The following is a 15040-nucleotide window of genomic DNA, read 5'->3' as shown; positions in this document are numbered from 1 at the left end:
GAAATGTCAGCAGGATGTGGACAGTCCAGCAGTCTGCACACCTCATCGCTCTGGTGATGACCAATCCCTGATGTCCCGGCACCTTGTGATCATGTGATCAATCTGGTACCAGTTCTTGGAGTGCGGTGCATCCACGTTGCCTAGAGGATGTTTGGAAAATGAAAGGGGGGGGGGGTGGTGATTGTCAGCCCATTTTCTGTGCAGAAGGTGAGTAGCAGCTGCCCGCTTGAATTCTCCTGTCCAAGGCCATGCTTGCCAATGACTTCTGGCCAAGACAGGTCACTGCCTACTCAGGCACTGAAGTTGCCAAGTAGCAGGATCTCATCGACTTTGGGGACAGAGTATAGTAGCTAGCCGAGTTCTGGTAGAACAGTTCCTTCTGTTCAGAGGTGTAAGGTCATGCTGGATGTTTAGGCACTATAAGGGAGTTGAGTACAAGAGCAAGGAAATCCTTTTGCATTTGTACAGAGCCCTGGTGAGACCACACCTGGAGTATTGTGTGCAGTTGTGGTCTCCAGGCTTAAGGAAGGACATCCTGGCTGTGGAGGAGGTGCAGCGTAGGTTCACTGGTTAATTCCTGGGATGTCCGGACTGTCTTACGCAGAGAGGTTAGAGAGACTGGGCTTGTACACGCTGGAATTAAGGAGATTGATGGGGGGATTTGATTGAGACATATAAGATTATTAAGGGATTGGACAAGATAGAGGCAAGATGTTCCAGGTGCTGGGAGAGTCCAGAACCAGAGGGCATGGTTTAAGAATAAGGGTTAGGTCATTTAGGACAGAGTTGAGGAGGAACTTCTTCTCCCAGAGAGTTGTGGAGGTGTGGAACGCGCTGCCTCAGAAGGCAGTGGAGGCCAATTCTCTGGATGCTTTCAAGGAGCTAGATAGGTATCTTCTGGATAGGGGAATCAAGGGTTATGGGGACAAGGCAAGAACTGGGTATTAATAGTAGATGATCAGCCATGATCTCAGAATGGCGGTGCAGGCTCCAAGGGTCGAATGGTCTCCTTCTGCACCTATTGTCTATCGTCTATTCAGAGTCAGATGAGTCTTGGATTTCAGAGGCAGCCTCATTACCATGAGGCGATCGTTGATGCCTCTGGGGAGGGACTCCAGGTTCCTGACGATTGTGGTGCAGATGGCAAGGCCAACTCTGGCTTCTCTGGCCTCATCCTTTCCCTTGCCACTCCAGAAAAACATGTAGCCGGCCCCTACTTCTGTGATTTCACCAGTCTCAGCCAGGCGTGTCTCACTGAGCTCTGCAGTATCAACGTACTTCTGAAGCACGTGTCCTACAAGAGCAGTTTGCCTCTCTGGTCTGTTACTGGTCTTGTTGTCCATGAGCGTCCTGACGTTCCAGGCTCCAACACAGTGTTGTGCTCAGATGTCTGGTGGTTCTTTTTTTTTTGTGGTTTTTGAGGTAGTTCGACTGCAAAATAGATGTCTAGTCAGCTGCAGTATGATAACAGGCCCCACCTGCCCGAAGCAAAGTATTCATTAAGTACCTCTGCTATTTCCTCCAGTTCCATACATACTTTTCCATTGTCACACTTGATTGGTCCTATTCTCTCACATCATACACTCTTCCTCCTCACATACTTGTAGAATGCCTTGGGGTTTTCCTTAATCCTGTCCACCAAGGCCTTCTCATAGCCCCTCTTGCTCTCCCAATTTCATTCTTAAACTCCTTCCTGCAAGCCTTATAATCTTCTAGATTCATATCATTACCTAATTTTTTTAAAAAACGTTTTGTAAGCTCTTCTTTCTCCTTGACTAGACTTACAACGACCTTTGTACACCACGGATCTTGTACCATACCATCCTTTCCATGTCTCATTGGAACGTACTTACTCAGAAACCCATGCAAATATCCCCTGAACATTTGCCACATTTCTTTGGTACGTTACCCTGAGAACATGTGTTTCCAACTTATGCTTCCAAGTTCCTGCCTGATAACCTCATAGTTCCCCTTACTTCAATTAAACGTTTCCCAAACTTCTCTGTTCCTATCCCTCGCCAATGCTGTGGTAAAGGAGATAGAATTGTGATCACTATCTCCAAAATGCTCTCCCACTGAGAGACCTGACACCTAATCAGCTTCATTTCCCAATACCAGATCAAGTACAGCCTCTCCTCTTGTAGGCTTATCTACATGTTGTGCCAAGAAACCTTCCTGAACACACCTAACAAACTCTGCCCCATCTAAACTCCTCACTCTAGGGAGATGCTGATCAATATTTGGGAAATTAAAATCTCCCACAACCACCCTGTTATTATTACTCCTTTCCAGAATCTATCTTTCCTATCTGGTCTTCAATGTCCCTGTTACTATTGGGTAGTCTATAAAAAAAACCCAGTAGTTATTGACCCCTTCCTATTCTTAACTTCCACCCAAAAACTCCGTAGACAACCCCTCCATGACTTCCTCCCTTTCAGCAGCTGTGACACTATCTCTGATCAACAGTGCCGCACCCCCACCTCTTTTTGCCTCCCTCCCTATCTTTTCTGAAACATCTAAAGCTCGGCACTTGATGTAGCCATTCCTGCCTCTGCACCATCTAAGTCCCTGTAATGGCCACAACATCATAGCTCCAAGTGCTGATCCATGCTTTAACCTCATCAGCTTTATTCATGATGCTCCTCACATTAAAATAGACACATCTCAAACCATCTGACTGCATGTCTGCATGTGTTTCCTCTGGGTGCTCCAGTTCCCCACACTCCAAAGACGTACGAGTTAGGATTCGCAACTTGGAGCATGGCAACACTTGTGGGCTGCACATGACAATCCTCAGACTGTGTCAGTCGTCAACATAAACAGAACATTTCACTTCAGTCTCCGCTACTCCAGAAGAAAACCCAACTTTATCCAACTTCTCTTTATAGCACTTGCTCTCTCACTCAGGCTGCGTCCTGGTGAACCCCTTCCACACCCTCTCCAAAGCCTCCACATTTTCTTCTACAGTATCTCCTTTTTCCTGACAATACTCTCAATATTTGTTAACCAAAGTTCCCCAACCTTGGCAGCCTTACCCTCCACTGTAACAGTAGAATGCTGAGCTTGAACACTCCCTAATCCCATGACTGTGTGGCTAAGCACAGCGTAAATGCCATCTATACATTTGCAGATGATACAACCATTGTTGGTAGAATCTCAGATAGTGATGAGAGGGCGTACAGGAGTGAGATATGCCAACTAGTGGAATGGTGCCGCAGCAACAACCTGGTACTCAACGTCAGTAAGACAAAAGAGCTGATTGTGGACTTCAGGAAGGGCAAGACGAAGGAACACATACCAATCCTCAGAGGCATCAGAACTGGAGAGAGTGAGCAGTTTCAAGTTCCCAGGTGTCAAGATCTCTGAGGACCTAACCTGGTCTCAACATATTGATGCATAAAGAAGGCAAGACAGCGGGAGTTTGAAGAGATTTGGTATGTCAACAAATACACTCAAAACCTTCTTTAGCTGTACCATGGAGAGCATTCTGACAGGCTGCATCACTGTCTGGTTGGGGGGAGGGGGAACTACTGCACAGGACTGAAAGAAGCTGCAGCGGGTTGTAAATCTAGTCAGCTACATCTTGGGTACTAGCCTGCAAAGTACCCAGTACATCTTCAGGGAGCAATGTCTCAGAAAGGTAGTGTCCATTATTAAGGACCTCCAGCACCCAGGGCATGCCCTTTTCTCACTGTTATCATCAGGTAGGAGGTAGAGAGCCTGAAGGCACACACTCGGTGATTCAGGAACAGTTTCTTCCCCTCCACCATCCAATTCATAAATGGACATTGAACTCTTGGACACTGCCTCACTTTTTAAAAAAAATATAGTATTTCTGTTTTTGCACGTTTTTTAATCTATTCAATATACGTATTCTGTAATTGATTTATGTATTTATTTTTTCTTCTATAATATGTATTGTATTGAACTGCTGCTGTTGCTAACAAATTTCATGACACCTATCAGTGATAATAAACCTGATTCTGATTTCCCATCTCACCTTTAAAGTTCTCTCAACCTGTGTAAAACATCCATTATTTGCTTAACAACTATATAGCTTGGGAGGCCCCAGAACCATCGCAAAAAGATTCCCAATTGAGTAAATATTTGGAGTCCTTGTTAGGATACATCTAGAGTATCGATTTAATTTCTGATCATCCCATCATAGGAAAGATGTGGAGGCTTTAGAAAGAGTGCAGTAGAGATTTACCAGGATGCTGCCTGGTTTAGAGGGCATGTACTATAAAGATTCACACACAAAATGCTGGAAGAACTCAGCAGGTCAGGCAGCACTATGGAAGAGAGTGAACAGTCAACGTTTCAGGCTGAGACCCTTCTCCAAAGAGGTCTTTTATGAGAAGACAAATATCAGAGTTGTATCATACACACATACTTTGACAATAAAACAAACCTTTTTGAATCATGCTGTCCATACCCAGCCTGACAAACCTAAGTCTCTAAATTCACCCTGTGTGGTTGCCCATTAGAGCCAATGAACTGGCATTGTAATCCCCTGAATTATAGCTAGACACCATCACACTTTTAACAGGGAAGGCCACCTCAGGTTTCTAGGATCTGGCCACAAGGGCGAAATCCCAATTAGAACAGTGACGACCGGTTTATTGTTCAAATGAACAGCCTGCAACAAAGGTAATCATTGGGCAGCATAAAAGATAGAAGAGAGAGAAATTAAAAAGTGCAATGATTTTATTAACGTGAGCAGTTGAGATAACAGCACATTGAAACTATATTTAATGCTTAGGCATTTGGTCCAAAGCTGAACAGGCTCCTTTAGACAACAAGTTAATCAATTTTCACTGTACTTTGAAAGTTAAGCTGACAACTGGGTGGTACTTTGAGATTCAGAACTTACTAAGTCTTCGACATTAGGTCTGTTTTATAGTATACATGACCTTGAAAAGCACTGCAAAATAAACAAGTAGGCACCATGTTCTAAAGTGAAGAGCAACAGGATGAGCCCTGCCCATCAAAAACAAAAATATTGTAACAGCGGATACAAGATGCTACTGTATCTTTCGCACTGGGACCGTGAACTTAGTGAACAGACGTGTTGAGTACATTCAAAAGTATATGGCAGCTTCAACCATAATTTTACTAATAAATAACATCAGGCATATAATAAAAACACCAAATTTTAGGTATAAGTTGCCAATATAACTTAAGTGCAAGAATCCTGTTGCACTTCATTTGGTTTACAATTATAAAGTGAAAAATTAAATCACAAGCTAAGAGCAATTCTATTGCATCTTGGAACTTCTAAATAAGTAAGGCCACAATGTGCAATATTTGCACAATAAACTAGATCCTTAATCCACTATAGACAAAACTTTAAATGCTCTTGTTATCTGTGTGACTCCCATCCATTCACCAACTAAAACTGACAGGATTTGTCACCCAAGCTCTGATTTCATCTGAAATTTTCCCTCCAGCCTAGTGTAATGTCTAGTCTGGCCTCAACCCTCCTCCCGGCAGGTGTTCCCTTACTGGATCTTTAGCTGTGTCTCAAACTTTATGCCTCTAAACTCCCACTCTGTTCCAGCTTCCTCACAACTCTCCATCTTCAATTTTCCTCAATCCTCGGCTTCTACAAATCCAGACGTTAATCTGCACCCAGTGTTAGCAATCAATAAAACCAATTGAAACAACCAGAATGATATAAAGACAGATGATATCAGGGAGAGCTACATTCTACACCTGCGGCTTATAAAAGACATTATTACATATACAACACAAATTAGTTTATGCTAATTTGTGTAGTCAATTGGCAAAGAATATTGACAATTTTACAATTTTCCTTAAAAAAGCCAATTAGCATGAAGAGCAAATAGTACGTCTCTAAAGTTATTTTCGATAAGTGCTCTTCATTGCGACATCGTTAAGGTGCTGCCTAGAGGCTCTGTGAAGCTCCTGTACCACAGAAAAGCCCAACAGGTACTTGCAAATTTCTACATCTCATTCAAAATCAGAACATTAACATCTATTCAGCAAAGATACAAGTGCCAATTAATAATAATAGTGGTGAATGGTGGTATCAGCTCCTCCACGGACAGTCCCAACCCCGGCTGCGAAGGCAGGTGTGTTGGGCATGGGCTAGCAACCGCTTCCCATAAAAACCCAGAGCAACAGAAACACCACCAGAAGCTACAAAAGCCTCATCCCTGGGACAGCGAGGATCTTCCCCTAGAAGATGGGCTATACCTGGGGACAATTGGAAAGATGTGCACAGAACAGAGGACCCTGGTGAGCAGCTGTCAGAGGCCTGTGTCCCAGTACAGATGAAGGGTTTAAGTAAGAATGGTGGTCTCACATCGGGTGACATGGGAAAATTCTGGCCTCTTCTACGAAGGACAGCGGTTCAGTTGCACCACTCAAGCAACCACCTACTTGTTCACATTGTTCAGAACTGCATGCCTTTGCAGGGGTAATTCTACTAAAGCATTAGTAGTGGCATATAGACTAACAATGCTTTGCCAGGAGCATCTTGAAAGCAGCACACAGGAAAGAGAAAGAAATCTGCCTTTTGTGCTAAATTGGCAAAGAGCAAGTTACAGTCCTGCAGTGCAGGACTTCAGTGAAATTAATCAGAAGTTCTAATTAAGTTATAAAAACACAAGTTGACTTTTTCTTTTGAAGCATTTGTTTTTTTTTGCACCTTTGATGGTGGAATGGTTTCGAAGAAAATGTAATTAACCTCAGTAAAGTGGTTTATTACCAATGTCACTATCATCTGCCCAGATGTTTAAAACAAGTTGTTGGAACAAACTGAGACCATCTGAACAAGAATACTCTGGCACTGGTTTTGCGACTTCAAAAGCACCCACAAATTGAAACATCAGATTTAAATATTAAATAGCACTCAGACACAATTAACAGACCCAATAATTATGTTCATCTGGAAAAATCCCTATCAATTATGAATTCAGAAATAGCATGAAACAATTATACAGCTTGGAACCCTCAGCAGATACTGGAATCAGCTACTTCTGGCTTCCAAATGGGAAATGTTTTCAGGCAAATATTACAAAATAAAAAGATTATCTATGTAACTTCTTTACAACTGATCTGAAGTTTCATAAACATTCCTTTGCAAGAATGGGAACATTTCCATTTGTTCTGCTGCTTCGTGAGCTGGCACACAATTTCAACTGTGTTTCAATGACTGAGTATCCTCATCTTTTTTTAAAAAAAACATTAAGGAAATGCAGAGGATTCAGCAGGATTTGCTTAAACAAATGTCTATATAGGATACATTTGTTCACACAGCAGGAGTAGCTCCAGTTCCACACCTCGGCCATGATTAATCAAATTCAAAATAATTTCAAACCACTGATCTGTAGAAGGAAAGAAAAAAAAAATTAATAGTGTGTAATGTAGTGTAGAAAGAGTTTAGTTAAGAAGTAGCTTTCAAAAGTCTAAACGGAGATCTGATAGGGATTTATAAGATCATGAGAGACAAAAATAGCGTAGACAGACAGCATCTTTTCTCCAGGGTTGAAATGTCTAATACTGTACCAGTAAGAATACGTTTATGCCATGGACCCCAGGTTGGGAACCTCTGATTTAGGGTAAGAGAGTAATTTCAAAGGACGTGTGTGGGGCAAGTTTTTTTTTTAAAAACACAGTGGTGGGTGCCTAGAATGTGCTACCTGGGATGGTGGTCGTGGCAGATACTTTTAAGAGACGTTTAGAAGGCACACAAATGTGAGGACAATGGAGGGATATCAAAATTGTGTAGGGAGAATGGATTAATTTAATTGATTACTAATTTAATTGGTTCGACACAACATTGTGGGCCAAAGAACTTGTTCCTGTGCTGTACTGCTCTCAGTTCTAAGTCACAGAGTCAACCTAATAGTAAAGCCAAGGAGTAACATCATTCATTTTCCACCGGGAAAAATCAGCTCTGCAAACCTAAATTATTTGAAATGAAAAGCAGAAATCCAACAATGACACTCCACAGTTGCAGTCTCAAAAGTTAAGTTTAATGTAATCTATGAAGTACTGAAGTTGGTGAGGACTTCATTCCTTAGAACACAAGAAAATGAGGGGCGAGTTATAGAATTATGAGAGGCATTGATGATGTGGATGGCAAGTCTTTCCCCCACTCATTGTCATTTACAGTTTTTTATCATGTATTGTAATGTACTACTGGAGCATAACAACAAATTTCAGAATGAATGTTGGTGATATTAAACCTGATTCTGATGGAGTGGCAAGTATTTTTTTAAATGCACACAATGGCAGGTGCTGAAACCCATCTCCATGAGTGGTGGTAGGAGCAGATACAATAGAAATGTTTACGAGTCACATGAACAGACAGGGAATGGAAGGACATGGGCCAAGTGCAGGCAGATTGCATTAGATTAGTATCATGATTGGCATAGTTATTGTTCCATCTTCTAAACTTCTTATTTAACTAATTAAGAAGTTCGTAACCACCTTATGTTGCCTGCGACTTGAGCCAGAGAAAGGGTACTACACAGACTAAGACTACTTTGTCACTGAATCTGTGCCAGACAGGGCTTCCCAGTATAGGCCCACCTTCTAACACTGGGCTCACATCACTTCAGGATACACTTCCTCACATATATATCCAAGTACTGTTTAGGTAAGTGCTTCGGCCCTATTACCTCTCCTGGTCACTACCGCCCTTTCAATGAAACTGGATTTTCTTCATCTCCCCCTTTATGCTTGGCCGATTGGTCACTCTACCCAGACCCAATGTCACTTTGTGCACTTCAATCAAATATTCTCTCCATCTTCTTCATTCCAAAGGAACTAACCATAAGACAAGGAAGAATTAGATCATTCAGCCCATCGAGTCTGCTCCACCATGTGAAAATGGCTGATTTATTATCCCCTCAATCCTATTCTCCTGCCTTTGGCACCCTTACTAATCAAGAACCTATCAACCTCCTCTCAAAATATACCAAACAACTTAGCCTGCACTGTCACTTGTGGCAATTTGATAAGATCCCTCCTTATTCTTCGAAACTCCAGCGAGTACAGGCACAGAGCCACCAAATGCTCACCATATGCTAACTCTTTCATTCCCAGGATCATTCTTGTGATCCTCTGCAATACCAGCACGTCCTTTCTCAGATAAAGGGCGCAAAACTGCTGACAATACTGCAAGAGCAGTCTGATCAATACTTTATAAAGCCACAGCATACATCTTTGCTTTAATATACTAGCCCTCTTGAATTGAATGCTAACACTGTATTTGCCTTATTCACTACATACTCAACCTGCAAGTTAACCTTTAGGGAATCCTGCACAAGGACCCACCAGCCTATCCAAATGTGCATCAGAAAAGGTTTTCAAGTACTGGCAATAGTTCACTTTTCACAACTCCAAATCTGTTGTTTTTTTTATTTAAGGATCCAAGACCTCAGCACATCAGAATGTTTGCTGTCACCTTGGGGCACTGGCCCTCCTGTATTATCCCCAACCTCTGGATTAAATTCTCCTCCTGACCAGCAGGAAGGTGATCAGTATCTACCAAAGAAGTTGGAAGGTGCTCCTTCCCCTTTCCGCCAGCTTGCGGGTCACCATTCAGCAAGGTGTAACACCTTCCCAGACCCTGATCAGTGTCACATGAAGCCGTGGATGGTCGTATGAGCAGCTGGGGTATATCACAAGTCCTGGTTCTGCAACCACTGATGCCAGGCAGAGAATCTCTGAAGAGTATTGATAATGGCTAGGGCCACCCGTCTTGTAAAGACACTGCCCAGAAGGCGGCAGTAGCAAACTACTTCTGAGGAAAAACTTCACCAAGAACAATCATGGTCAAAGACCACGATTGCCCAGTGCTACATAATGATGATGATCAGACTTCTAACTCTACACTGACTAACCCTCTTTGAAACAGTACTTTTAAATGATTAAATTTTTCCCCAATCACCGCTGGAAATATAAAACCAAATACCTTTTTTTAAAAAAAAATTTGAAGTATATTACTGTGTCCTTTCATCGGCTGCAAGGGGCTTCATCTGATTGGAAAGCGCCTCTCCCTTCTCAGGGTCTCTTTTCTTGTCTTTTGTCAGGCTAAAAAGAGCACAAGAACCAAGGGACATGTGAAATCCGCCATTCAACCTTTCAAACAAGCTCTGCCAAAAATGATATAGTGTTGTCCCAGCGTATATGATGAATAAACTCTTCTTGGGCTTCCTCTCGTCCTCTGTTCCTCCCGATTGGTTTGTCCTCATCCAAACAAGTTTCCCCTGTCCCACCTCGTTTACAATCAAATTACAGTCCTTACTTAGGGCAACACCTTTGTCTTTGTTAAAATTCTTGTTCTCCAGTTTTACTTCAATAGCTTCCTTCACCAGGCAGTCCAAAAGCCATTAGCGTGGCACAGTAGTATTGTGCTGCAGTCAACTGTGAATACAGTGTTCCACTACTGTCGATTTCTCTAGCTAACCTCCTGTGCTCCTTAATACGGGTTTCTACCGTGTGCCCTGTCTGGCTGATAGACGCTGCTCTGCATTCACAGGGAATCCTGTAAACGTTCTGTCACTTGCACACATTACTGCTGAACATTTGCCTCAATGACATTTTCCTATACTGGGAGAGCCGAGGACCAGAGGGCACAGCCTTCGAATACAAGGACTCCTCATCTCTGTCTCTTTAGGACAGAGATGGAGGAATTTCTTTAGCCAGAGTGGTGAATCTGTGGAATTCATTGTCACAGGCACCTGCAGAGGTGAAGTCATTGGTTAATACTTAAAACGGAGGCTGATGATTCCTTGATTAGTAAAAGAGCATCGAAGGTTACAGAGAGAATGGGGTTGAGAAGGAAGATCATCAGCTGTGATCAAGTGCAGAGCAGACTAGATGGGTCGAATGGCTTTGTTCTGCTCCTATGTCTTTCACCTTATTTTCCTTGATTCCGTTAATGGGCATTTCAAGCTAACTAAGGAGGTAGTGTCATAGAGTAGCACAGTACTTTGGCCCATCTAGCCTGTGACAGCCCGTTTTCTGCCTAGTTCCATCCACCTGCACCTGGACCGCAGCCCTCCACGGGTCTCTCATCCATGTATCTACCCAACCTCTCTTCAATGTTGCAACTGAGTTTGCATCCATCATTTCAACTGGCAGCTGACTCCAAACTAACACCACCCTGAGCGAAGAACTTCCCCCTCAGGTTCCTCTTAAAAACTTCACCTTTCACCCTAAAACTATGACCTCTAGCTCTAGCCCCACCCAACCTCAGCATTTACCCTCATTCAACCCTTCATACTTTTTGTAAGCCTCTACTAAATCTCCCCTCATTCCTACACTCCGGGAAATAAAGTCCGACTAACCCATTCAACTTTTCCCTATAACTCATGTCAAGTCCCAGCAACGTTCTTGTAAGTAGCAACATTCTTGTAAATTTTCTCTCAACTCCCTCAGTCCTATTGATATTTTTCCTGTTTTTCTGAAACTGCACAAAATAATCCAAATTTGGCCTCACCAATATTTTATATAACTTCAACATAACATCCCAAATTCTGCACTCAATACTTTAATTTATAAAGCCCAATGTGCCATAAAGCTCTCTTTATGGCCCTATGCAGCACTTGAAGAGATTATGGATCTGTATTTCCGGATCCCCCTGTCTTACTGCATAGCTCAGTGGCTTACCATTCACTGTGCAATGTCTGCCCTGGTTTGTCCTCATCAGGTGCAACACCTCATACTTGTCCGCATTAAATGCCATCTGCCATCTTTCAGATCAGTTTTCAAGTTGGCATAGATCCCGCTGCAAGCTTTTAAAGACCTTCCTTCCTGTCCACTACACCCGCAATTGTGGCGTTATCGCAAATTTGTTAATTCAGTTTATCACATCATCTAAATTATTAACATAGTTGATAAACAAGAGGACCTAGAACTGGTTCCTGCCATGTTGACCATCCCTAATCACACCTTGTCTTTCTTACATACTTACATATCCTGTCCCCCAAAATATTTTCCAATAATTTACCCACAACTGACATCAGGCTCATGGATTGGGTCTCTTAAAGAACATTAAGGTGGATAAGACCCCTTGCATCTGATGGGATATATCCCAGGGCAGTGAGACAGGCAAGAGATGAGATTGTTGGGGCCTTGACGAATATCCTCCTATACTCTCCAACCACAGCTGAGGTCCCAGAAGACTGGAAAGTAGCTAATGTTGCTTCATTATTCGAGAAAGTTATAATCCTGGAAACTATAGACTCACGTTAGTGGTAGGGAAGTTACTGGAGAGCACTTTTAGAGATAGGATTTGTGAGAATTTGGAAAACCATTGCCTAATTAGGACAAGGTGTTACAAACTTGATAGGGTTTTTGAGGAGATAACCAGTGATTGATGAAGGTAGAATTGTGGATGCTATTTAAGTGGATTTTGGTAAGGTGTTTGCACAAGGTCTCTCATGAGAGGCTCATTCAGAATCAGGATTAGTATCACCGGCATATATTGTGAAATTTGTTGACTTTGACTATAAATTGCAATACATAATAATAGCAAAAAACCATCAATTAAAGTGTGTATGCATGAATGTTCTTGCATACGAGCTGGATGAAAACACACATGGGTAGATATGTAAGTTTGTGAATGATTTGAAGACTGGTTGTGCGGACAGTGTAGAAGACTGTCAAATGATATAGTGGGATATAGATCAGCTACAGATATGGGCAGAGAAATAGCAGATAAATGAGGAGTGTTTCACCTTGGGAGTTTACATTTAATAATGGCAAGGCCATTATAGAGGAGTAGAGGGATATTGGGTTCATAACTCCCTGAAAGTGGCGACACAGGTTGACAGTGATGAAGAAAGCACACAACATGCTTATTTTTATTAATCAAGGAATGGAATCAGGAGGTTATGTTGCAGCCTTATTGAACTCATAAGAATGCATCTGGAGTATTGCATTCAGTTCTAGTCACCCCATTATAGGATGTCGAGGCTTTGGAGAGGGTGCAGAAGAGGCTCACCAGGATGCAGCTTGGATTAGAGGGCATGTACTATCAGGAGAGTTTGGACAAACTTTGGTTGTTTTCTCTGGAGCAGCGTGGCTGAGGGGAGATCTCATAGTGGGTTATAAGATGATGAAGCAAAGACAGAAAAGATAAGACAGTATCTTTAGCTCAGGGTTAACAGCTCTAATACCAGAGGGCATACATTTAAAGTGAGAAGGGACAAGGGGAAAGGACATGTGCAGGGGGCAATTTTTTTTTTACCACCCAGATAGTCATATGTGCCTGGGATGGAGGCGAGGTGCATACAATGGAGGCAATCAAGAGGTTCCAGATCAGCACATGAACATGCAGGAAAGGAAAGAACATGGACATTGTGGACAGGAGGGTTTGTTCCTGTGCCTATGTTAGATGTAACCCAGGGCTCTCTAGTTTCTACTCAAAAGGGAGGTCATTCAGCAGAGAAAATGTTTAACCCAGAGAGTGGCAGATAACCCAAATGAAAGTCTTTACCCAAGAGGACTGCGGAGTCTCAATCTCCAAACATGCCCATGTCCATCATGTACATATTTGAATATTAGGAGCCTCATTACCTGCAGAAGATATTCTCAAACTACTCCTTTTTCAAATGGGGTTGCTTAACACAAAGAGAGGGGACTTGGCTTGCACGTCCACTGTAGAATTCACCAACTAAGGACACTGAACATTGTAGTCAGGATTGACTTTGACCCTGTAGAGAATCAGGAGGGTGATGGTGCTGAGCTTTAATATGTCAAATGATGGGAGAACACAAGGTCTCATCATGGCTTAAGTTAACTATGTGTGCAAGATGTCCAGTTATGTTGATCAGAGTGCACAACTTGTGGACAATCATATCAATTCAAAGATTCTAAAAAATAAATCAATAAAATATAAAACACAACTTACCTTCCATGGTTGGAATATCTCTTGTATATATATCGTATCACGATGAGTATAACAACAACAACAACTAGAGCAAGTAACGCTATAAAAGAAGATTAAACACAATGTTAGATTGGCATTATCAGTAAAGACTTGGACAGACAATTCAACTCTCACCTCAGTAGCTGTGAGAGGTAATTTGAGCTTCTGCCAAGTCTGACAACAAATAATAACTCTCCTGTCTCTTTGCTTGAAGGGGAACCACCAATTTCTCTCGTTACCACATTAGCTAAAGTGCCTTGTCCATGAATCTCATTGCAATAGCTATACAGCACAGAAATGGGTTCCCAGCCCCACCTGTCCATGCCGACCAAAGTGCCAACCTGAGCTAATCCCATTTGCCAAAGTGTGGCCCATAGCAATACAAACCTCTCTCATGTATGCACATGTTCAAAGGTAATTGTAGCTGCCTCAGTCAGGTATAATCCTCTAGCAGCTCAGTCTGTATACCCACAAACCTCTTAAGTATACCCATGGACTTGGCCTCCACCGCAGTCTGTGGCAGCCCATTCCACAGATTCACTACTCTAGACTAAAAAAAAATTATTCTCCTTACTTCTATTCTAAAAGGTAGCCTCTCAGTTTTGAGGCTAAGACCTCCATTGCTGGATACACCCACCATAGGAAACATCCACCCTATCCAGTCCTTTCAATATTCGATAGGACTCAGTGAGAACCCCCCCCCCCGCCCCCACACTGGTATTCTCCTTTAAAACTTAATCCACTCATCTCAAAAGCACGCCCTCTGGTATCAGGCATTTCAACCCTGGGAAAAAGATACTGACTGGCTACTCCGTCTATGCCTCTTGTAACCTTATAAACTTCTATCAGATCTCCCCTCAACCTCCGCTGCTCTAGAGAAAACAGCCCAAGTTTGTCCAACCTCTCAGTTCAGCTCAAACCCTCTAATCCAAGCAGCATCCTGGTAAATCTCTTCTGCCCCCTCTCAAACCTCGATATCCTTCCGAAAATCAGGTGTCCAGAACTGTATGCTATACTCCAGAGGCGGCCTAACAAGAGTTTTCTAAAGCTGCAGCATAACTTCCTGACTTTTGAACTCAATGCCTCAACTAATAAGGGCAAGCATGTCATGTGCCTTCTTAACCATCC

General features: G+C 42.6%; 1 protein-coding gene across 3 annotated transcripts in view; it reads right to left on the bottom strand.

The window, feature by feature from the left end:
* Window positions 1-4689: 4689 nt before the first annotated feature.
* The window catches only part of LOC140210130 (membrane cofactor protein-like), a 52692-nt gene continuing 42341 nt past the window's right edge, over window positions 4690-15040 (bottom strand). For 2 of the 3 annotated variants that reach the window (XM_072278993.1, XM_072278994.1), the window contains 3 exons: window positions 13895-13973; window positions 9950-10068; window positions 4690-7352 (listed from right to left, as the gene is read on the bottom strand). In XM_072278993.1, the coding sequence (XP_072135094.1) occupies window positions 9978-10068; window positions 13895-13973 (170 nt within the window). In that variant the 3' untranslated portion in view covers window positions 4690-7352; window positions 9950-9977. The remainder of the gene's footprint in view (window positions 7353-9949; window positions 10069-13894; window positions 13974-15040) is intronic. The other variant, XM_072278995.1, reaches the window with a different exon arrangement.

This window comes from Mobula birostris, chromosome 14 (genome assembly GCF_030028105.1).
Source record: "Mobula birostris isolate sMobBir1 chromosome 14, sMobBir1.hap1, whole genome shotgun sequence".
Classification (NCBI taxonomy): Eukaryota; Metazoa; Chordata; class Chondrichthyes; order Myliobatiformes; family Myliobatidae; genus Mobula; species Mobula birostris.
The sequence above is the reverse complement of the archived record's forward strand: the minus strand, read 5'-3'. Positions and strand labels throughout refer to the sequence as shown.